Source organism: Serinus canaria, chromosome 2 (assembly GCF_022539315.1).
Source record: "Serinus canaria isolate serCan28SL12 chromosome 2, serCan2020, whole genome shotgun sequence".
In the NCBI taxonomy this organism is placed as follows: domain Eukaryota; kingdom Metazoa; phylum Chordata; class Aves; order Passeriformes; family Fringillidae; genus Serinus; species Serinus canaria.
The window spans coordinates 129,915,483-129,939,200 of record NC_066315.1 but is presented as its reverse complement, the minus strand read 5'-3'; the positions used below and the strand labels follow the sequence as shown (position 1 = coordinate 129,939,200).

The 23,718-nt window shown below is 39.5% G+C and overlaps 1 protein-coding gene across 3 annotated transcripts in view; it reads left to right on the top strand.

The window, feature by feature from the left end:
• The first annotated feature begins 243 nt into the window (after positions 1 to 243).
• STK3 (serine/threonine kinase 3) overlaps positions 244 to 23,718 on the top strand; it is a 130,174-nt gene continuing 106,699 nt past the window's right edge. For all 3 annotated transcript variants that reach the window (XM_030234620.2, XM_030234618.2, XM_009087113.4), the window contains exons 1-4: positions 244 to 418; positions 7,184 to 7,264; positions 7,704 to 7,832; positions 9,786 to 9,900. In XM_030234620.2, coding sequence (XP_030090480.1) covers positions 396 to 418; positions 7,184 to 7,264; positions 7,704 to 7,832; positions 9,786 to 9,900 — 348 coding nt within the window. In that variant the 5' untranslated portion in view covers positions 244 to 395. The remainder of the gene's footprint in view (positions 419 to 7,183; positions 7,265 to 7,703; positions 7,833 to 9,785; positions 9,901 to 23,718) is intronic.

Genomic DNA, 23,718 nt, shown 5'->3' with positions numbered 1-23,718 from the left:
GGCGGACTACACCTCCCGGCGTGCCCCGCGGGCCGCGGCTGCGCAGGGCATGCCGGGAGCACAGCAGCACCGCGGCCTCCATGATCTTCCCCTCCCGCCGGCGCGGCAGCGCCCGCTTGTCTCGCGGTGGGCGGGGCTTTCTCGCAGCCGCCCCTCTGAGCGACGTCCACATCACCCTATCAGCGCCGGCTGTACGGCTGCTGTAGCCAATCAGCGGCGCGGAGGGGCGGGCCCTCGCCGTGGCCGGAGGTAGCGGTAGTGGCGGCAGCCGGAGCGCGGCCGTGGGAGAGCGTGGGCCCCGTGTTGACGGGCGGTGAGGTTGCTCGGGAGCTGTGCGGGTTCGGCGGGGCCCGGGGACTCGGTCACCGGCCCCGGGGGGCCGCGGGGGCGACGGCATGGAGCAGACAGCGCCCAAGAGGTACGGACCCTCCCCGGCGGCCCCTTCCCCGTCCGGGAGCGGTGGCACGGCCAGTATGAGGCCTCGGTCCCGAGGTCTGTGAGGGGGCGGTGGGACAGGGACGATGCTGAGCCTTGCTTAGCGGCCGGAGGGCTCTGTCACGTGGGGAAGGGTCTTCTCTAGGGTGGATGCCCCGAAATACACCCTCCAGTAAATGCCCCGGCGGAGACGAACCCTTGGGGGCTGCTTGAGTTAACAACATTTTTAACGTGAAGTGAGGGAAACTTGGTCGCCTCAGAGTCCTCTCTGCCCTCAGGGTCTCTCACTCGATGGTTCGGGTCTGTGGCAGCACCCATGAATCGATCTCTTTCACGTTGGATAGTGTTCTTGTGCTCTGCTGCTGGAGGGATGGATGCTTGTGGGGGTGGGCGTTGCATAGTTGCAATTGCAAATCAGGGAGTGGGAAGAGGCAAAACCCAGGAATATTCCCACAGTAGATGTATTTTCTCAAATATATAGACTATCAGGCTATATTAATGAGTGTGCCCAGTTTTAAAAATAATTTATCATTTGACTTCTTAGTGCATAAAACAATTTTGCTTTGTGTTAAATTTAAGTTTAATCATATATTTCAGTTGGAACAAGATATAGTTGTACAATACACTGTAGTTGTACAACTACACACACTGTAGTTGTGTGGTGTACAGAATGTAATTATATGGTTTACATGTATATTTACTGTCTTTGAGCTCTGATTTTACTTTTGCATCCTGATAATGAGAAATCTAAGGACTACACAATATAAATTTGTGATAAAGGATATAAGTTTTTGCATTCATCTTTAAAACCTGTACATTCTCCATTTAGAAAAAAATCTTTAAAAACAGCTTCCTGTAGGATGATAAGACTTGAGAAGAATGTAGTTTTAAACATCTGATGACTTCTCCAGTAACACATCAAGTGACAGTACCTACTGTGGAAAACTTTGAAAATGAATTGGTTTGTAATTACTATCTAGGGTGATTGTAGCAGGTGATGGGTAGGAAGGGACAGGCCTACACTGTACTTTCAAGCTGACAGTGCTGCATATCGCAAAATAAGGAAGTAGGAGAGGCATCAGCAAAAATTTAGGAAAAGAAATGGAAATGTCTGAGGAGTAATTGATGTCACCAGCAGCAGTGATCTGGTGGTATCACAGGACTGGAAATCAAACTGTGAAATTAGCACAACCTGCCAGATGTTTTGGGGAAGGTGTGGCATTTGCTGTAACTTTATTGCCTAGCTGGTGGTGTGTGTCTGGCCTAACTGGCACTAAGAGATGTTTAAATCTTTGGATTAGGTCAAAAAGAACTAGATTTAGGAATGTCTAAACTCTGGCATGGTTTTATATTCCACATGGGTTTTGAAGCTTATTTCTGGAAATTTGTGATGATTTGTTTCTTTAGTGGAAGGGAAAATTTGTACTCGGTTTTTTGTAAGATATTAACTCAGGTTATTTCTTAAGATTTGAAGCAAATTTTTCATGGCTGTGCAAAATATCTCCTTTATTGATAGTTTTGTACAGTTTCCCAATTGTTGATATTTCCAACTGTTCTAGGCCACCCCCTTTTTCTGCAAGTCCAGAAGAAATGCAGATTATTTTTTGTGGGCTGAATTTTTGGTTCTGTGCTTGGATGCAATAGTGGTGTGAAATGGACCATGTTTAGTTGTCAAAAACGATGTGAACACCAGAATTCTTTGGTGGCTGTTGTTTACAGGAGCAGATACTGAGAGAGATCTCTTGGCATCATATCTGTGGTGCATCTGTTTACAGGTAGCAAGAATTTAATATGTACACTAAAAAGCTGCAGGGATGTCCTAGAATCCCAGTGTTGCCTTACAGGTATAGGGCACTTTTATCTCCACTTCCTGGCACAATGCAACTGCCTGTTGCATAACTCTGTTATACAGCCCTTCAGAAAGCAGCAATGATGATGCCCAAGTGACATTCTGGGCCACTGTGACTTTTCAATGGAGGTGCTGTCAAAATAATTCACTTTTTTCCGTTGACTAACCCTGACTGCACTGCAACAGTAAAACAATACTTTTGAGGAAGAGTCCTTTTCAGAATACTTTTTACTTTAGAAATAATTTAGAGTAGATGTTCTGATTTTATGCTGAACAATTTGTGTAGTAGTTGATGCAGCGTTTTCTTGCATTTTGAATCTTTAACTATACTTTAGATATGCTTTATAGTTTTTTCTCTCACTAGTAAGGAGATTTGCTCTTGAAATAGTTACAAAATTTGCCTCTTAGTGTTGTAATTTTCCTTTGTTGTTATTGTTTTGTTTTTCTGTACCCTTGGCAAGCTCGAATGTGAGGATGCAGGTTGCATACAAGGGAAAAACAAAGTAATTATTGACAGAATTTTCTCAAGTACATAGTTTTTAATCGTGCCCATCTCCTGCATTCTGCTGCCAAGGGAAAGGCTGGTTAACAGGCATGGGAAGTGTTAATGAAGGTTTTCCAGTCCTTTCTTTAAACTTGAGTTTAATGTTCACTGAAAAGCACAACTTTTCAGGTTTTGTGGGAAGAGGAAGAACTTGTTCTTAGAATATGAACTCTTCGTGAAAAAATTGTTTTTAATATTTGTGTCAGTGGACTTGTTTGCAATTGTCAAGTTCCTCCTGAAAATGATGGGACAAAAAATGTTTGGGCTTTATTAGCAGAATGCTAAATGTAAGTACACAGCACAATGGTGTAAACTGTCTTAGTCTTGCTTCTACTTGTGTGAGTGCTGTGAAGCAGAGCAAATGTCTCAAGGCTTCCACGTGCTACCTCTACTTCAGATGACTGCAGTGATTTCTCCTACTACCTTCTCTTTTAATATATCAATATAATTGATTCCAGCCATTCTTTTTAAATGTTTCAATGTGCTAGTTCTTCTGCACAAAAAACCACATATATTCATTCATGTTTCTTGGAGTGGCTGTCCAGTTTTTGTAACTCATGACAGTAATTGATGGCTTTCAATTCTTTATTCCAGCTTTTTTTTTTTTTTTAAACTTTCAGGGATTTTTTTATCCCCATCACTGTAGCACATCACCATTTTATTTTGTGAAATCTATATATAATGACTGTAGGGTATTATAGTTATGCTTTTTTTTTTCTTTCATTTTTGGGGAGGAAATCTCTTTCTCTTTCATGTTGCAGTTCAAGTTTTTCTGATCTTTATGCTGTGATTGAGTACCTCCTAGGTTTTCCTTTTCTAGAGTTTTGCTGATATACTTAATGGCAAATAAGATTCTGGTCAGACTAGGAATTAATGTTTTCTTGTATGAACTGGATTTATGAAAGTATAATTCTCTGCTAGGACGTATTTTCCTTGTTAAGAGTGCAGATGTTATGTGGCAAGTCAAACCTTCTTGGAACAAGAAAATCGTTTTCACAGGTCTTTCCCAGAAGTGTAGTTTAATTAGTCTGTCTGTTTTAAGGAACAGCTTCCCTTCTGGAAGACCTCTAAAATAGCTCATAATCACTACCTGATAGTTTAGATTCTAGAGAAAATAAGTAAATAAATAAATAAATAAATATATATATATGTTTATATATTTATATATTTTTGTGTACACACACATATATATGCCACTTGCATCCTTTGGCCAGAGTAAAGCAGTGCCTGGATTTACTGATTTATTTGTTCTGTTTTAATTGCTTGTGTTATGAAAGTAGAGGATCTATGAGGGAGAGAGGAATGAGACATATTTTGTCTTTCTCTCTTATTGTTCTTGTGCCATTTGTCTCTTCATTTTTGCCTCCTACCCCCTCTTCACCTTGTCCCCTTCCCCCTGCCATTAAAAGCTGATGCTGAAGTCTTAGATGTGTTTCTCTGTCCCAAGATTGTTGCTTGCTTTTAGCCAACAAGATACTATTTCTTGTCTCTTCTTGTATCCTGCTTGGTGCTTTACAGCCAGTTACACCGGTCACCACCTTCTTCCTTGTTTCTCCTAGAGTTTTCATAAGTGCTGTCTTCACTGCAGCCCTTCAGGGTGTATCACCTGGTGTTCTGCAGTTCAAGAGCTGAATATTCTATTTAAACATCCAGAAACGGAAATCATTAGAACATCTGAGTCATTAGGATTTTTCTGTGGTTCAGTGGTGTTGATGCTATCACTGGAACACCAGCATCTGTACTGTTACAGAGCTTGTGAAGGAGTGGGAGGTGCTTTAAGCAAGGTATTTGGTGATGATATTCCTGAGACCAGTACCTTTCTCACTGGAAATAGGCTTTGTATTAAGCTGCCTTAGTGTTAAGTGTGATTTGATCTTGTAACATGTGTGTCAGAGTTGGATAATATGAATATAATTTTAAAACTACAGAATGCTTATTTTTTTTCATCTGGTTGCTTCTCAAGTACTCCAGATAATGTTATTTGACAATGACATTGGTTTTGATCAGTTTATGGCTGTTTGTGATTGTTTCACTAACTCATCTCAAGCACTCACAATGCTTTGCCATTAATGGTGCTGTTGGAGCCCTTTTGGTATGGATTTTTTTGTCTTTTCTTCTTTCTCATTTTAGCAGGCGTTACTTTTTCAATGAGCAGGTGGAAGTGTTCTCTTTGTGGCTATCTCCGTTCAGGGGTACTGTATACTTTCTCTTTTCTTGCTGTTACTAGAAAGTTCAGTCCCTTTGCTTTTCTGTTTAGTACATGTTTTGTTACACAGCTCTTTGACTGAGAGACTCAGCTAAAGGTTATGCTTTTTATTTTTCAGGGCTCTGCTTATATTATAAACATATTGTGCATGGGGTTTTTTTGGTGGCAAGAAGGGAATGATGGCAGCAAGTTATTCTTGAATGCAGTCTTTAAGGCTGCATATAATCTGTTCAGAGAGGAAAAAGATTTGGAACAAAGAAGCAAAATGAATGATTTATTACTTTAATACTTACCAGCAAAATATTTTTTCCTCTTTGATTTGTCTCAACGTATGCTTTTTCAGTAATGAAATATGTGCTTCTCTGCAAGGTATAAGTTCTGTCTTTCCACTCTCTAGTGTCTAATCAGCAGAGAGAGTGAAAAAGAAAAGAGTTTTGTTTTTGTAGGGCAGTTTTGCAGACATTATTTAGTAGTTTTAATTTAATTTTTTTTTTGCTGTTTTTCTCCATGTTGATGAGTTGTGCCTTTCCTTTGCTATGAAGATTTTTATTTTCCCTAAGCACATAGACTTTCCAGCTTCTTGACTGTTTGCTGTAGCAAACTGCATGGTCTTTATTGTAGTTAGTGCACCTTTCCGTACTGGTTGTGGATGCTTTTTGCATTCATGTAATTGCTACATGTATGAAATTGTTCTTTGTATAAATGTGTGCACCCTTGTTTAACAACAATCTATATGACTTGTGTGGTTTTACAGTTACTCTAAGTTCTTTGCTTTTACTTAGATGGTTGGCAATTACAAATCTATTTTGACTCAAGAGTTCCCTCATTGGTCAGTCACTTATTTTTATTGATTTTGTATATCAAAGAATTGCATCTCCTAATATGAAGGGTGTTTTTTTTTTTAGATCACTGTTCTTCCACTATTAAGATTTGTCAATCTTTTCTGTCCATGCCCTCCTTCCTTCCCCTATTTTGTATTTGTTTCTTGAAAGTGTTGTGGGATAACTTACTTTCCATAAGTTCTCAATGATCTGCTGTTCTTTAGAGTTTCCTTTTTTTTATTCTCTTTTTCCCCCTTCTGCATATGGAATACATTGAATATATTTAACACTACAGCACCAGCTTTTCTTCAGCTCATCTTCTACTTTATTAGAAGAAAGCTGTCATGTAGAGTCAGCTTGTTACTTCAGTCTTGCAGCAAAACTCCCTATAACTTTATGGTGAAGGATTTACATGTTGCAGCCACCCATCCTTGCTGCAGTGTGTGTGTGATTATATTTTCCTGTGCTGTGTTCAGTGTTAGCTCTAGTACAAGCTTGCAGTGGAGTTGTGTTTTGAGATTTGCCAGGAGTCTGGGGGCCTGGAGAGCTGGGAATGCTAGAGACCAGGGAGAGGCTAGGACTGCTTGTAAAGGACAACAAATGGTGGTAAAAGGGAGTTCAAAGTGCTGGAAGAAATCATGGGGTGTTACTGAGTGTTTTGAGACTGTGTGAGAGAGAACTAAGAGCAAATATGGTGGTGCTATGTAATTAGAGATTTTGTTGCATCCTGTCCTATGTGCATTTACAAAGATGCAAGAGAAGCTGCCCCAACAGCTCTTGCAGTACTCAGCTTTGGAATTTCAGTCTTCTGCTGCTACCTGGGAAGTGCTCCCATATGCTCCTAGAATGATCTTGACTTCAGAATTCTGCTTTTAATGACATCATTCACTGGCTGATGAAGGGTGTAATTTAGAAACGGAGTACTTTATGTGGGTGAAGAATTGGTTTATAAATAGAGAACAGTGTGGCATCCCCTAAGCAGTAAGGGGCATGTGTCTATGTGCTGTTTTTTGAGGGAAGGTAAACTTTCCTGCATTCTTTGTCCATTTCTATTTCAGCAAAGGAAGTAGTTTGAAGAGTGAATTGGTCCCATGCTGTGTTGAACTGAGAAAACATTAATGAAAAGTGATAATGACAAAAATTGTCATAGCTCAATTAACCTTATATGATAGTTGATTAAAATTTGTTTGCTGTTACACATTAAGTATTTTATTTTCATTGGAATATATTTTTCTTTGTAATAATTTATTCTGTCTGCTTGCTTGTGTGAAAATTTGCTTGAGTTCTTTCTCCCCTCCAAAACTAAATAACTTTTGTCTTTCTTTTAGCAAACTGAAAAAGCTAAGTGAAGATAGTTTAACTAAGCAGCCTGAAGAAGTCTTTGATGTTCTGGAGAAGCTTGGTGAAGGGTAAGTACAGCTATTTACAGGGGCATAGGATCAGAGGGAAACAATACATAAAGCATATGTTGGAATATTAAGTTACAGAGAGAGTGACTGTAAATGCCTCTATAGACAAGTTTTACTACTAAAGCAAATGCGTGCATTAGTAGATTTCTACACTTTCCCTTATATATTTATGCATTTTTGATGTCTGTTGTTGTTAACACAGCAAATTTACTTGCACCTGTAATGGAATTATAAACTCTTAAATCTTGACAAAAATTTCTGCTGTCTTGGCAAAGCATTCTTCTGTCTTTCCTGACGTCTTGGTAGAACTGATCTTTTTGCAGCCTGAAAAACGCTCACACTTCTGCATCAACATATGGCTTCTGTGACTTTTTGTGCATAATGGAAATCAGGAGCAGTTTGCCTTGTTTTTTTAAAAAAAATTGCTTCGTATTTTTAGGTCTTATGGTAGCGTGTTTAAAGCAATACACAAAGAATCTGGACAAGTTGTAGCAATAAAACAGGTCCCTGTGGAGTCGGATCTTCAAGAAATAATTAAAGAAATCTCTATAATGCAACAATGTGACAGGTACGTATGACATTTCTGTTCCCTTTCAAAGAGTCTGTGTGAAACTGTATTTCTACTTGTGAAAATAGCTGAAGTATAAGCAGGTGCCAACTTTTTCATGGAAAATAAATTGTCCCACATAGACTTCTTAATTAAAGGAACCACTTTGTGGACCTCCTCCTCTCCTTACTTTGGATTGAAGGAAGTACAAAGAGTGTATATTACAAAAACTGTTGAAAGAAGAAATACTGGCCTCTGCTGAGAATTCTCTCTTTGTTTCACTTTACTTGCACTGTTAAGGCCAAAGATTACTGTTTCCTTTAAATGTTTTGGGCTTTGTGAAATTCTGAGTCTACCTGTTTCTGAAGATAGATAAAGATGTTCCTAGCAGAAGATGAATGGCTAGCAGTTAACTTCCAGAAGAATATTTTCTTGGCTGACATTTTCCTGTGAGAACATCCCTTTCGGAAAGTGAACAGTCTTGTGAAAGTGATGTTGGATTGTTACTTTACACTTGTTCACAGATCTTATGATTGCAGGTCTTGTAAAAGAGGAAGCCTTAATGCGAGGATGCAGAAATTACTTTGCTATTTCTGTTGTCTATGGAGTTTTGGGCTACAACTTCAAAATCAAATTTATTAGCGTCAGTCTTTAGGCAAATATGAGCAGTGTTTTGAGATTGCACAGCACTTGATGTTTTGAAAAGATCATCTTGTCCTGATTGACATTAATACCCAATTATTGCTGGGAATCCTGGCATAGTATAAATCTGGTAAGAGATGGTCACAAAAATCAGTGGGTTTTCTTTAGAAGTAATACAGCCGTCCTCACTTCATGAATTTATAAGAAGCAAGATCAATATGTCATGCTTGGAAATGGTAGACATTTGGACTAGTTAGGAGGAGACTGACCCACCTTTTGTTCTGAAAAGGCAAATTCATTTAGTGCTAACAGTTGCTCTTAAATGAAATAGTTTTTTGATAGTGTTGACCTGTCTTTTTGTGAAGATATCATGTTGCAGGAGGCAACCATAGGTCCTCTCTTCCTGTACCAGTTGTCTCTATGAAGAATGTTGCTGCCAGAAATGATCCTAAAATACAGTTCCTTGCTCCAAAAGAAACTGGGGTTTGATTGCACCCCATAATGTAGTTGTTCTGATGAGAATCCACTATCTGAAATCTCAGTATCTCACTTCCTGACTCTGTGGGTGATAGATGACTATCGAACTGTAGCCTTCTTTGTTTCAGTTCCTGCCAAAAACCTCACCCCAAACCTTCAGTCTTTTATTTCCCTAAATACACCATCTAATAACTTAGGGAGGATGATCCTTTTTATGTTTACCACATCTGTTTCTGCCTTTCTTGTGCAAGTGATTCCAAGGAAGCATTATGTCAAGTGACAAACTGATGAGCAGCAAAGCAATACCTTCTGCTTGTGACAATACTATCTCTTCTTATGAGATGCTTCAGTATGAAAAGCGTTTGCAAATCCAGCAGGTTTCAAACCAGCATTAGATTCTTTCTTGCTGAAGTCTGGTTCTGTGCTTGAAATAAATTCATTCTTGCAGAACTGGGAAAACATGGTTGAGTTTCCATGTGACTTTGCTCTGGAGAGAAAAAAACAAGGCAGTCTTTCTAAGAAGAGAAGCATTCAAGAGAGGCCTTAGAGGAGGGAAAAACAAAGCTTTTTGTCAGATGACTGATAAAAAAGTTTGGGAAAGCTTTTCTGGGAAAACTCTGTATTTGAAGATTGCGGAAAACTTACATACATAGTAGTGCCTTTATAATTTTATTAAGAAATCATAATTTACTCAAAAAAGGCATTGGTTAGCTAATTACAGATTTAAAATGTGTTTGGTTGCACCTTCTCTTTAGCTGTGTCAAACAGTGGTTTTTAACAGCAGGTGTGCTGGTGATTTTTTTTTTTCTTCTACTCAGAATTCATCTATTTATCTAACTTTTTTTTTCCATTTAGTCCTTATGTTGTCAAGTACTATGGCAGCTACTTTAAGAACACGGATCTATGGATTGTTATGGAATATTGTGGAGCTGGCTCTGTTTCAGATATAATTAGACTACGTAATAAAACGGTGAGTTGTCTTTTTTTTTTAATATATCTATAGCAGTTCATAAAATCAACTTGTAAATTAGGTTTGGAAGCCAGAATAAAAGCTGGAGTTTCAAGTCAAGATTTTGGCTGATGCCAAGGGGCCTATCTATGTCTTGGTTCCCAGGAAACAAGCTCATGCAGTTAGTGACTGTCATTGTGCATTCTTCTGTGGAGTGGTCACCAGCAGAAGCAAATGCATTTTAAATGACAAAAATCTTGGGAATTTCTAGAAAGCTACTGCTTTGTAGAAGGCAAAACTGTGTCTTCTTTCCCCTACCCCTTCCACCTTACAGTCTGTCAGCAGCCACTTAGTAGCTGCATAGTTTGAAAACAGGTGTAAAATTGTCTTGCTCTCACTCAGTAATTAGGGAGCATGACAAGTAACTGGCATTACTCAAGGAACAGCTAAGGAATGTGAGAGGGAACCAAAATGAGGGCCGTATGGAAGTGTCTTCATGGACTTATAACAGCAATAATATAAAGGAAGCCTGTAGGAAGCAGGTATTGTTTGTTCTAAGTAAGAAACAGCTTCTCTGAAAAGTGTTTTGTTGTAGTGTCAAGCAGCCTTGAATTCCTCTGAGTCCATTGTTTTCAGTAATGGGCTGTAACATGAGGTTTTCTTTTTACCAGCAGGTACTCTGAGGTGACACTACTTGCTGGGCTTCACATTTTGTAAACGCTTCTTGAGATGTTCCTTAACACTTTACTTGGGAGCAGAGGGGGGAAAGTAAAGGAGAGAAAAGCAATGTTTAGAAAACAAGACATGAGAGAAAATGGAATCAGGTTTATTAGGAAGTGGAGGTGATGTCGAGACCAGAAGGGAGCTCCTTTGGAAAAGGTGGCTTGTGTTGGGGCTGCTGTGATGTTGAAGTGATGGGAAAAAGCCAAAACCAATGTGAGATTGCAGAACTCCAGCAATCTTCAAAACTGGTGTTCTTGCTGTTGTATATTATCCAAGGATCAGTAGCTCCAGTAAGAAATGGCACAAACTAGTCCAGAATTTAAAAAAGCAGAACAAACCATAACCCATTTAAAACAGAATTTAAGAAAAAAAAAAAGGAGCAATCTTGTTTGTGCATTGATAGAAGGCGCTTGAATTTTTATTTTAAAAAAGGTGTGCATGTGAATGTGTGTGTACTTATATAAAATTAGGCTATCTAGTTTTCCTTATATCTGTTGTAGGATATTGACATAGTAGATTAATTAAAGATTTGAGGGGAAGGGATATTGGAGTTTTTGAGAATGCTTAATGATGATCAGACAAACTGTCTTCTACTACTAAGGTCCATGTGATTAAATAGCATGGATTTTGTTTTAAGACACAGAATAATCAGTAAATGCATGGATACCAATGACAAAGCTTTTGTAAAGGCAAGTCATGGAGTGTATGGCTAGTAGAGTTCTGTGAAGGAGTTGATAAGGACACAGTTAATGCTGGCTGATGTAAAATTGGTTGTATGTGCTGAAAGGTTTATGTACAGACTTCCACACCAGAGGCTCTTCAAGCAAATATAGCTGTAATCTGGAGTACATGGGAAGTTCTGTCACAGGTGTGTAATTGTTTAAAATGTAAGAAAGAGGGTGTTTTGGCCTAATACATGGGTCTGTGCTATCCTGCTTCAGAAAGAGGGTAGAAATACTGGTGAGAGAAGTTGTATTCCTGGTGGTGGAAACTGGCAAAGATTTGAAAGGCTTTGTGGTACTGAGAAAATAAGCACAACTAAATGTGAAGAAATACGTTTGGCTTGGTGAGGAAGGCAAAGTCTTTATATTCAGGTTCATGAGTGCTTGAGCTTAGCTTTTAGAAATAGTTGAATAAGTAAAGTGGTTGTCAGAAGTTACAGTGGTACCAAGGACACAGGAGAACTATGGAACTGAAAGAAGGTGACAAGGGTGATCAGAAGTAAAGACTACTTCTCTAGAAGCAGGTAGCCGGATGCATTTGAAGATTTCTGCGACGAGAAGAGGTACTTGGAGGGAGAGACATAGTCAAAGGTTTTGAAAACCACGTGTAGCGCCAATAAAGTGAAATATGGGTATCTTACTGTTTATTATAATACAAGAGATCACTTGTCACAGTAGATGCAAAGCAAAAATTTTTTCTTTGCCCATGATGAGGAGGGTCACTGTGTAGTTGTAGAAGTTCTTGTAGGTGCTAAGAGTTGATTTTCAAAATGCAGCTAAATAAGACCAGGAAAAAATTACTGTGCACTCAAATGGATAATGACTGGAGCAGTCACTGGAGCACTGAAATCCATGTGCTTCAGATCTCTGGGAAGGTGAAGCACACAACTATCACAGTTTACTTGGCATGTATTTATATTCAGGTGGGCTACCAGGATGGACAGAATTTTTATCCTGGTGTAGAATAGGGAATGTTCTATTGCCTATAACAAAAAAATAACCAAAGCAAATTCCTTGGTTTCTCCCTTGCTATGCCTCTGTCTTGCAAGTTTTGGAAGGTTTAGGTAGAGGCTTTGGATGTGTTTGAATGCTGTTGCTCTTTGTGGAACAATAGCCTGATCACTCAGACTGTGTGTGATGGGAAGCTTGTGACTAATATTGGAATGAGGCTGCTTAAAGTACTTGAGCATTCTGTTGATGACCTTACATTTTATTTATATATTTATTTATTCATTAAATGGAAATAAAAAATTGTTTTGTAATAAGAAAATAAATATATTCACTTGCAAACATAGAGAGAGTTGTTTCGTATTTTATCAGAATATTTACTGAATATAGTCGGACACATAGAGTTATGTATTCTGTAACTTTCTTAAATTGTCAAATGAAGACTGTGGCTGGGCCAAAGAAAAGTTTATTTCCTGCTTCTTCATATTTAAGGAAAAGAAATAAGGAAAGTTGAAGTGAGAACCCTTTAGTGCAATGGCCATTAGGATTATCATTTGGACTTGATCTTAAAGGTCTCTTCCAATCGAAATGATTCTAGGATCATTATTAAGTCAAGACATAGGAGAAGGTAGATTTCTCTTCCTGCATGGGGAGGAAATGTTAATATGTATTTGCCTTTGTTACTTGTCTCTAAAACTAAGAATTTATTGATCATCTTCTGTTTTTGTGGTTTTGTTTTTCAAAAATTGTGTTTGTTTAGAAAGTGAACAACACTGGGCTTTTTTCTACTGTTCTAGTGGACCAAAGCCAAGGGAAACAGAATCCAAAGTTAGGGTAATTTTGAGTGACTGTTTGGAGCCCATTCATATGGAGAAGTTTTCAGCTTAGTGAGAGGCGGTTCTTGTCCAAGAGGCCTGAGCCATTAATTTGAAGTTAAATGGACCTCTGCAATTCTGCCTGAAGTCTTCTAATGTGCCAGGCAGATCATCAGCACTTCAGCAAATTCACGGTGTTTGTTAGCTCATCCCGGGTGTGGTGTTCATCAGTCCTGGGCAGCAAAGCTCAGATCTAGCTTTGTCTGCTTTTCTCAGAGACTGGTTTGGGAGGTACATGTATCTTATGCATTCACACTGTGGGTTGCTGTCAGGAAGGGCAGTTCTGCTGCTGTCTTCCAACCTGACTGATATGTTCCTCCTGCCTTTTCCATGCCTCAGATGCAGTGATTGTCAGTGGCTACAGGGTGATCTTTGATAAGCTTGATGATATGATGGGGGAACTTCCTCTCTGTTCTGTCCTCCCCACCCGCTCATGAGCTAACTCTGGGCTTACTGTGGCAGCACAGTGGCTTGATCTGATGCAAGGAATGAGCAGTGTGGAAAGGGAAGGAAGAACATGTCTGAGACTGACTTTCCGTGTCAATAGATGGGATAATTACAGTGTGAAGCAACACTCACTGGCTGCCCTTAACATAGGGGAGAATGTTTACACACAACCAACCTTGTCTCTCTAATGATTATGGAGGGTGCATTTGCTCATCCAGTGATCATGATTAACTATATCATTATAATCCTCACTCTTTGGGGACCCAATTCAACTGACTGAAACATACCAGGTAGTGGCTATGTTGTAAGTTTATCAGACAAAATTGTCTTATTTGGGTCAGTATTGTAAGTGTAACAAGTGTAGGAGTGGATAGTTGCTTAGGTACTGTGCAGTTGGGCCCAGAGATTGTGCATTTTGTATCTAAAATCATTTCCTTTACATGCCAGTTTATCAGTTACATATATAATGCCTCATGTACTCTTAATGATGAGCTTCTGCCATGTTTTCTTAGCTAATTACTTTTTTCTGTGTGTTTAAGCTCCACTAATTCAAGTGGATAACGTATCCAAATCACTGGATGCTGTATTTAAATGTCCTGCTGGATTTGCTTTCTCTGTATGTTACCATGGGGATCCAGGGTAAATCTTTTATTATCTGGGCTAAAGGCATTTTGCTCCTAAGGATGTTGTTTTGCAGTTTTAAGCAGTCCTGTTTCTCAGTAATTTCACAGTTAAAATATTTCCAATTTGTTGGCCTTTGCTTCACTAAAGTTCATGTGATTATTAGCTGTAAAGCAGCTATCTTCCTCAGTTGAACCCACATGGATTAATTAATACCCAGAGAGTCCATACACAAAGACTGAAATTCCTTCTGCACTGGCTCACTTGCTTATCTCATCTTGGTGTCCATGGACAAGTCCATCCTGGCTTTGCTGCTGGCCGTGTTCAGGTCAGTGGGCCTTTCAGGTGATGAATTGACTCAATGGGCTAATCAGCTGTGTTGCTCTTCAGAGACTGAGCTTTAGGCCAACATTCTTAAATTGCTTTTCTCTGCAGGTTGAGGAAAAGGAGGGAAGAACTTGATCACAAATGTCTTGATTGCCTTATTCTGTGTTTAATCTTACCAAGCAGGGTAGCTTATACTAGCTTCTGCAATGCAATGCTGAGATTATCCAGTACTTGTCTAATAAAATTCTTACTATGGCTCTAAATGATTGACTGTTATATAATTGCTGGGAATTATTTTTCCTTAGTTCTTTAGAGTAGCATTGTCAGTTCCTTAAAAAATGGATTGTACTGTCTGATTCTCAGAATGATAAATGTTTCTTTCAACCTTGCATTAAACTGTGTTTATCTGCTTGGAAATTTGCTTATGAAGATTACTTTTTTTCCCTGAGCTAAAAAATCTTTGTATGTCAGAAATAAGATGCAAGTTATGTGTTGGCTAATTTTTATGAAAGAAAAGGAAGCTTGAGCTACACTGGTATTCATCAATTTCCAAGATAACTGTATGTATTACATACAACTATAGTTGACCAAAAGCATTCAGAAATAGGAAAGTTTCAAAACAAAGACTGGCCATGCAGCATCCTCTGGTAAATATGCTTTGGGGTACACTAACTGTACTCTCTTCCCTTTTTTCTACAGTGTTAGCAGATCATGCTCACTCAGTGAGCACTAATATGCTATTAAATTATACATCCTCTGAAGTCCTGTGTTTATTTCTAAAATACTATAACAATTGCTCTGAAGACAGAATTATCTTTCCCCAAACTTTATCTGACCTTCCTCTTCCCATTAAAAGAAGTACTGTTATTGTAACTTGAGCCATGAACATCTACAAGTCAGTTCTGAGAAGAATTTGATTCCTGGATGATTTCTGTATTTCTTTGATTTCCTACAGGTGCATAAAATGTTGGAGTTAATTTTGAGGGCTGTCTTAAAACTAGCCATGTAATACTAAAATGCTCAGCATCATATAATTCACTTTCTGGTTAAAAAGTGTAGTTCTTGGAAGAAACCTTACAAAATACTACTTCAGTTCTAATGGTTGTATTTGCTGGGTTTCACAATGTTTATATTTGCTACTGATCTCTTTGCAGTGAGGTCACTGCTAAAAGATGAGAGAGACTATGGTATGTTGAGGAGAAGATAGGATTTTTACATTTTTTTCTGATCTGAAAAGACTGGTTAGTTGAACAGTCAACAGATCTCCTCCTTACCCATGTTTTAGGAAACAAATCTGTGGAACTTCTGGGAGAATAGCAGAAGTTGCATCTGTGGTTTGAACTCAGTCATTCATTTTTCAAACGGAGCTGCTAAGGATTTTTCAAATAAAAAATTGTTAGAATTACTCAATGAAAGCAGCAGCTTTTTTTCACTCTTGTAAATAATTTTCAGTTAGTGCCAGTTTTAAGTTGCTCAAACAATGAAATGACCGTGTAAGCATAGAATATGAAGAAATTTTTAATAAAATCTTGCAATAAAAGTTAGCTGTTTAAATGAATGTTTAATCAGTCATCTACTGGTACCCTGTATATAGCTTGAGTCACAAAACACACAAAATCTTATTCTTGTTGTAATAAGAGGTGGAAGTTTAATCTTATTGCCTCCCCACACTGCTGTTTCCTCTCAAAAGAACCCCATCATTGTTTGCCTTGGAGAGACAGAAATATCAGTTGAATTTTTAATGTATTTCCAGTTTGAGTCAACCTCTCTGCATATAAAGGTATAATCTGGGCAATAAAATTTGTCTCCATTCAAGGAGTTGAGCCGTTTCATTATGGTCTTCCATGTCTATTTTATTTTACAATAAAAGAGTCTTGAAAGTTTAGATGAGTTTATTGCTATATATTATTGTGGTGAGGAAGTGGATGAAATGTAGAAAAACTGCAGGTAAAAGAAAGGCTGCTGTTTTGAACGTGGATGTTTATTTTAGAGGTGGTAAGGAAAGAGGTGAACAGTGTGTCACTGATTTGGAATAATCCAGTTAGTGGTTAGGACCTTGTTCAGATCAGATTTAGCAATCTGAAAAGTGGGAGACTCAATAAAAAAAGTGGGAGTCTCTTTCTCCAGCCCCGTGAACTTTTATTCCTTCTTGTATGCTCAGTGAGAATTGTTTTGGTTTGTTCTAGCCTCTCTAGTCTAGTTCTAGCTGGATCTCCAATTTGTCAGCCTTTCTTTTATGGCAGCCTAGAACAGGGCACTGTGCTCCAGATTTGTGTTCACAAATGCTAAACAGAGGGGGATTTTTACTTGACCTGACTGTGCTTTCCTAATGAAGGCCAGTCTATGGTTAGGGTGTATTGCTGATGTTGCTGACTGATGTTCAGCTTGTCTTCTGGAGCCACTCAGAACCTTTCCTGGAGGAATGTTCCCTGTCACATGGATTCTCAGTCAGTACTGGTCATGGCATGGGGTGGTTCTCTCCTGGGACTCTGCTGTTGTTGAACTGCTGTATTTGTTGTCAAGCTAAATCTTCCAGCTTGTTGAGATCCCTCTACATGGCCTTCTACAGCTCTGCTGTGTCTGTTAGTGTATTGGCTTTTTCCACCTTGTTTCATGTCATCCACAAACCACGATGGTTTGTGGATGACATGAAACAAGTCATGGGGTGTGTTCTTCCTTGTTGTTCAGGTTGTTGATCATGATGTGGGGAGTATTCACCCTATGATCAGTCTCTGAGAACATTGCTCATACCTGGCTCTTGGTTACATGTTGAACCGCTGCTGAGCTTGGCAGTTCAGCTGGTTGTTCCTCTACATCTTCTCCACGATTCCCCAGATTTACTTAAAAACATATATTGGAGGCTGCCAACAGCCTTGGTAAAATGAGACGAAATGACATCCTCAGCTTTCTCTTCATCCTCATAAGAAAGTGATCAGGTTAATTTAGTGTCATTTCCTTCTGGTTAACTTATGCTGGCTGTTTCCAGTCACTCTTTTATCGTTTGTGTCTCTAAAAACACACACAAAGTTAGCTTCTCTGTGGATTCGCCCCATCATATCTTGGGGTCTGAGAATGAGCTGATCAGCCTGTAGTTCCTCAGGTCCTTCTTCTTGCCCATTTTGAAGATGATGGTATTGTAAGGGACTCCCTGATTGCTGTAACCTTTTAAAGTTGATAAGAGATAGCCTTGAGTTGACATTAGCCAGCTCCTTTGCACCTTTGGATGTATCTTATCTGTTCTCATGGACTTGTATTTGTCCAATTTATTAGAGTAATTCCTAACTTGTTCCATTTTGCTACTAGGCAGAGACAACTGAGAGTCAGAGAAACCCTGTTAAAGACTGATGCAAGGAACATGTTTGGGAGATTTCTCCATAGCTTGTCAACAGATTGACCACTCAACACAAAGTCTTTCTGTATTTATCTTCCTTCCGCCACTTCTGCCGCTTCCTTCTCCCCATACAATCTTGTTGCTGTCTTCTGTTTTGCTCTCCAGATTCAAGTCCACCCTGTTCTTGGCCTTTGAGATTCAACTCTTTACTATCCAGGCAGTGCTTCTTTATTTATCTTTAGTAATCTGTTTTTGTGCTTTGCATGTCTTATTTTCTGCACTTTAGCTCACTTATGAGTTCTTAGTTTGTTCAAGATGGCCTGCTGCTGTATTTACTTGCCTGCTAGGAAAGACTGTTTGCATACTTATAGGAGGTTGTCCTTTATGCTCAGCCAGCTCTTTGTTGGCTTATAAGATTGCATAGGGTCTCTCTTGGTGATGCTGTCAGACCCAGTGGGGGTGGTATGAGCAGGTGGGTAGCTTGTGAGCCAAGTGATCTGTTAGCAAATGCGTTCCCTATGATGGTAAAGTTGGTTTTAAACAGTGGCAACTCAGATAGGTGCTTCCTGTTAGAGGCATACAGTTTTATTGTTTTAGCAGATCTGTGTTAGGGACTTCCAGTGCAGTTCTTGACCTTATTCTTGTCAGAAGAGGACTTTGCACAACCAAACTAACTACACTGGTGCTGATCACCGCTGTGTGTTGGCATGCCAAAGCATGTGCTACTGAATCATAGTTAAAATCTGCACTTAGTGCAGTGCTAAAGAGGTTCTGTACTTTTCTGCTTTACTTCTAAGGTTGTGCTCAACATCTGGTTCAGTACTTCATAGATATCTTATAGGAAGCTGGGACTTGGTAATGGAGGGCTGAAGAGTCTGACTTCCATATTCTGATCAGTTCTTGTTCTGCCTGTGTCTATGTATTAATGTTAGCTAGTGTTAAGCGTGGGATTTTCTGCAATAGTTTTTCTTATGAGCCGCTAGGTATGTTTTAGATAATATTATGCTGCTGCTAGGCTGTAGTAATTTTCAAACTACATATAGAAGACTGATGGGTTAGCATTATCTTTAATAATCCAGTACAAAAATGCCAATTTATAGGAAAGAAAAGATGAGGTCTCTTGTATATTGTATTCAAGAAATATTATGAAAGTTATGCTACTTTTTTTGAAACATAACTTTTTAAAAGTTATGTTATTTATCTTAAAAAATACTAACACCGATCATCACCTGTACAGTGAATATTTGTTGTTGTATTTATTGCAGCATATTTTCTGTATGATTTTATGTGCAGCTTGGGTCTTATGGTAGTGAATTCTTACTCTGTCCATTACTGTAATATTGAGGTGTCTCCTTAGATAATATAGGATTAGGTGAAGATTATCTGGCAGACTTAGACCAAACCTTGTTGTCCTAAGAAATGCCATGATTTGGTACTTTACTCCAAGACAGAAGCTGTGATTTTGTTTGAGGAGCACTATCCTTATTCATAGCATATACATCTGCTCAAAAAGAGTCTAGTTGCTCAATCTTTGCCCTCAAAGGGAGGCTCAAGGAAAGCAATTTTAGGACAGTGTAGTTTGTAACAGGTAGTGGGAACTAAAATCTAAGATTTGCTTCTGTCTAGAACTGTAACTTTAACAACTCTTTTTATCTCTGAAGATTTCTGCCTACTTCCTAAATTAGATGACAAATACTACAAATGGGAAGGGTATTGTGGGAACTGTCATCTCCTCTTCCCCGCATATTAGCCCTTCTCTCCTGCATCTCAGGTTTTTTTTTAGTCCAGCCTTGCCTTCATGTAAATGAAGAATAGGAGAGGTGTGTGATGATGATAGAATGTTAAATGTTCGATCTTCATAGCTTCTGGTGAAAGAATGGCTTCTTTATTTGCCATGAGAGTGGACCTACCCAATGTGTTCAATCTAATCAGAGTGTTTAGGTGCAGTAATCTGATACTTCCTGGAAGTATCAGATTTAATGTGCATGTATTAGTGTAAAAAGAGCAGCTGGGAACAGACTTAGTCAGTTAAACAATTGAGCTGACCCAGACCACTTTAGAGGGGCCTCAGGAAGGAGAATGTGTGCAGGAGAACCTGTGGATGAGCTGTCGCAGCAGCTGCATGGATTAGGTGGTGTGTGATGGACTGGATAAAGGCAGCCCTCAGTCTCCCTTGTGTGTGGCATCCGTAGCCAGTTAGATATAAATATGTGAATTAGATGTCTGTTATGGTCTCCTAATAGATGTGGAACACTAGAACTTGCTGCTTTGCTCCAGATTTTGATTTTTAAGATTGGCTTAATGTGTAATGTATTTTATGTAGGCTGTAGAGTTGTTCACCTTTATCATTCACACTCTTTTTAATATATAATCTGCATGTGGCTTTGATGGTGAAGGGTTAAAAGCTGTTCCATGGCTGACTCTTATTTAGAGGGTAGCACCAACCCATCAAAGGGACAGCATACAGGATTAGAACTAGCCTAAGATACCAAACGGATAAATGTTCCGCAAGGTTTTAAGTGAGGATCTTGACATGAACAGAACTCAGAAAAGAAGCAGAAAGATTATGACTGTGAGATTATACTAGGGTGCAAGGTACAGAACTGTGCTGATGGAATAATGATGCTATGCATGGAAAATCTCAGAATAAAATAGACCAACTTGTTTACAGGAAAAGTACTGCCCATACAGATTAATCAGGAATAGAATAATGTCAGAACCATACATCTAGATCAGGATAGCAACATTGTCTGGAACACAGTTTTATATTAATATGAAATAGATTTGTTTCTTTTAATTGTTCTGTATCATGATTATCAATGGCATTGCATGAATGTCAATATCAAACTACTTCTAGAACTAGAGAGTACTGGGTATTAAGTAGATGGCAAGTTGTGTGCTGTGACAAAGCATGTAATGGTTTGTTCTGTAAGTTCTGTACTTAACTGTTTGTATGTTGAAAGTTGCTTGTAGGGACACAGACACTACACTACCTAGACAGTGACTTTTAACCATGCTTATGAGGACATAAGCATGTCCTCATGCTTATGTCCTCATAAGCATTAGGAATATGATTTAGAGTAAAGAAGTGAGGAGACATAATTAGGAAGCATTTTGATGTGGATTTTAAGAATTTATTTGTGGTTTTGTGAATAAATGAATAGTTGTAGGATCTTTGGATCTTTTTTATGTACTTAAGTCCCTTGTTACTTCCAACAATTGGTAGGCTATAAAAGTGTCCTCCATTTATTTCCCCAAATTCCATCAGGTTTGCACTAGTTTGTGTGTCAGCTAGTCTCTATGCTGTAAAGAAGAACTGTATGTTATTTTTTGTCATGTTAAAAAAAAAAAATCTGTATTTCCCTTCCTCTGGACGCATTCTCATCCTTTACCCTCATTTTTCAGCTGTGGGGCCCAGAGCAGCACACAGAGCTCAAGGCAAGGCTGCACCAAGGCTGTACAGCAGGACAATCACCTCTGTGACCCGCTGGGGATGCTGAGTCTGATGCACCCCAAGAAGGGGTTTGTCCTCTGGGCTGCCAGGGTGCATTGCTGGCTCCTGCTGAGCCTGCTGCTGACCTAAAAGCCATGGGGCCCGCTTATAGCCGGATAGCTGGGTTCCTGCAGGGTCTGTGTGTCTCAGGCGAGCAGGCAGGCTCGAGCCAGATAGCTCAGCCTTTTGGAGGCTGGATGTTTACATCTTAGAAGATGTAGAGGAAACCCAAACTGCTCTTTAGCTGGGGCTGCCTTAGCAAGCATAAGTGATTATCAGCTCTTAGTGATCTCAGCTCTTTTATAGTTTTCAGCTCTGAGCTTGCTAAAGGTACTCTGGCTAGCAGTGGCTTCCAAGTAAGCAGACGGCAAGAGAGAGGAGAAGAGACAGCACCGGTGGTTCCACAGCGAGGGTTTATTGGGAGGTCCGTGAAGGGTTCCGGCGACAGCTCTTCTAACCAGAATGGGCTAAAGTAGCCCCTTATATAGGGGTAGAAGGGATCAGAAACTGTCCAGTTGCAAGGGTTAGGGAAAAGTAGCCTATGGGGTCACAGAGAGATAAGCTGGGGTTTGGAGGACCGGAGAGAGGGCTTCTGGCTTAGTTACTATGACTTGGCATTTTCTTATCTCTAGGCTTCTGTCCTCCATGGGGCTCTTGCCAGCCCCATGTCTGCTACACTGACCAGCACAGACAGATCCCTTCCTGTAGGGCTGTTCTTGAGCCATTACTCTTCCAATTTATGCTTGTTCCTGTGATACCCATCCCAGATGTACAATCTCTCATTCAGGCTTGTTTGATTTCATCCTGTTCATCACTGCCCAGTGCTCCATTCTGTCCAAATCCCTCTGCAAGGCTTTTCATTCAAACAGCATCTCCCACTTTGGTATCCTCAGGAAACTTTACTCATGGTGCATTCAATTCCTGCATCCAGATTATTGATAAAAGTACTGAACAAAACTAGCCCTAGACTTGAGGGTACATCACTAGTGACAGGTCACTAGCCAGATGTAGCTCCATTTACTACAACCCTTTGAGCCCTGCCCTTCAGCCTCTAGCTCACTGTGTCTTGGAACAGCATAAATCTGCTCTTCCTTTTTTCCTGTGCTTTCTTGTTACTGCTGTTTGTGATAAACATGACTTGTGCTCTCTGTGTACTTCTTAGGGGTGGTATTCACTTCTCTGGGCTTTTTTGACCACTTTGTGTATTTGGATGTGTAAATGCTTTGTTCTTATGTAATATTTAGCCATGGCAGAGCTTTGCTTTGCTGAGGGTCCCCAGATAGTGCATTAGGCTGCAGTACTCCAGCATTCTCTTTTGATTTGCTGGATTCTCCCTCCATAGTTTATTTGCCAGCTTTTGGTTTCAGTCTTCCATTAGCCTCTCCATTTGAGAGCTGGACTTTGCCATGCAGACTTTTCCATCTAGAGCTGATGATCCAAAGATCTACATGTGGTTAATTTTTCAAGAACTATAGCTAGGTGTTTACCTCTTTAGAAGCACTACATATTGAAGAGTGATCTCTGCCATATTCTCTAAGCACTATTTTTCATAATACTTGTTTCTAGATGAAAGTGGGAGGGAAGTTGCATGCTTATCTTGTTACACGTTTGTCAGTACTCAGGGTCATTTTCTGTTGCATGCTCAGGATTATCTGCATGGAAGGCTTTGGAGATTCAGAACATTTTATTGTTTCTGAAATTGGGTGGATTTGGTAAAGTTTAGGCAGCAAGTGTTACACTTAGCATGTCTTAAACCATTCAAGATACAGTGTTTAATAGCCAGGGTATAAATTGCCTGAAGTGTGAGTCTGCAAATAATCACAGTTTTAGTGATTCACCATAGAATTTTTAGGTCACATAATGAGGATTGTCTCTTTCTCCAAATATCTTTTTGACCATACATAAGTTTATCTTACAGTTGATTTAAAGTCTCTTCTTGCTTGACTCCAGATCAAGTAGATGGTTTTACTCCCATGGCACAATGCCAGGAAAGTTGTCTTATTTGAACTGTTTGTAAGGGGGTTTTCAGTTCTTCTGGCATGCAGGCCTTTGAAGCAACAAAGCAGTTAGCATTAAGTAGCACAAATAAAGGCTTTGAGCAGTGTGCTGCTGAATAGAAACACTGGAAGATCTCAGAGATAAATGGTGGGCAAGGAATGCATAATGCACGGCACAGGCGGTAAGTGCTTGGCTTGGAGCTAATATACCATCAATTTCATCCTCTGCTCATACAGGAAAAGGTTTATAAAAGTCTCTGGAACTCTTGAGATATATCAGCACATACACTCTTTTGAAAGCAATGCCAGTTTGAGCAGCAGCTACTCTGCTTTGTTCTTCTTTACTATGCCATGA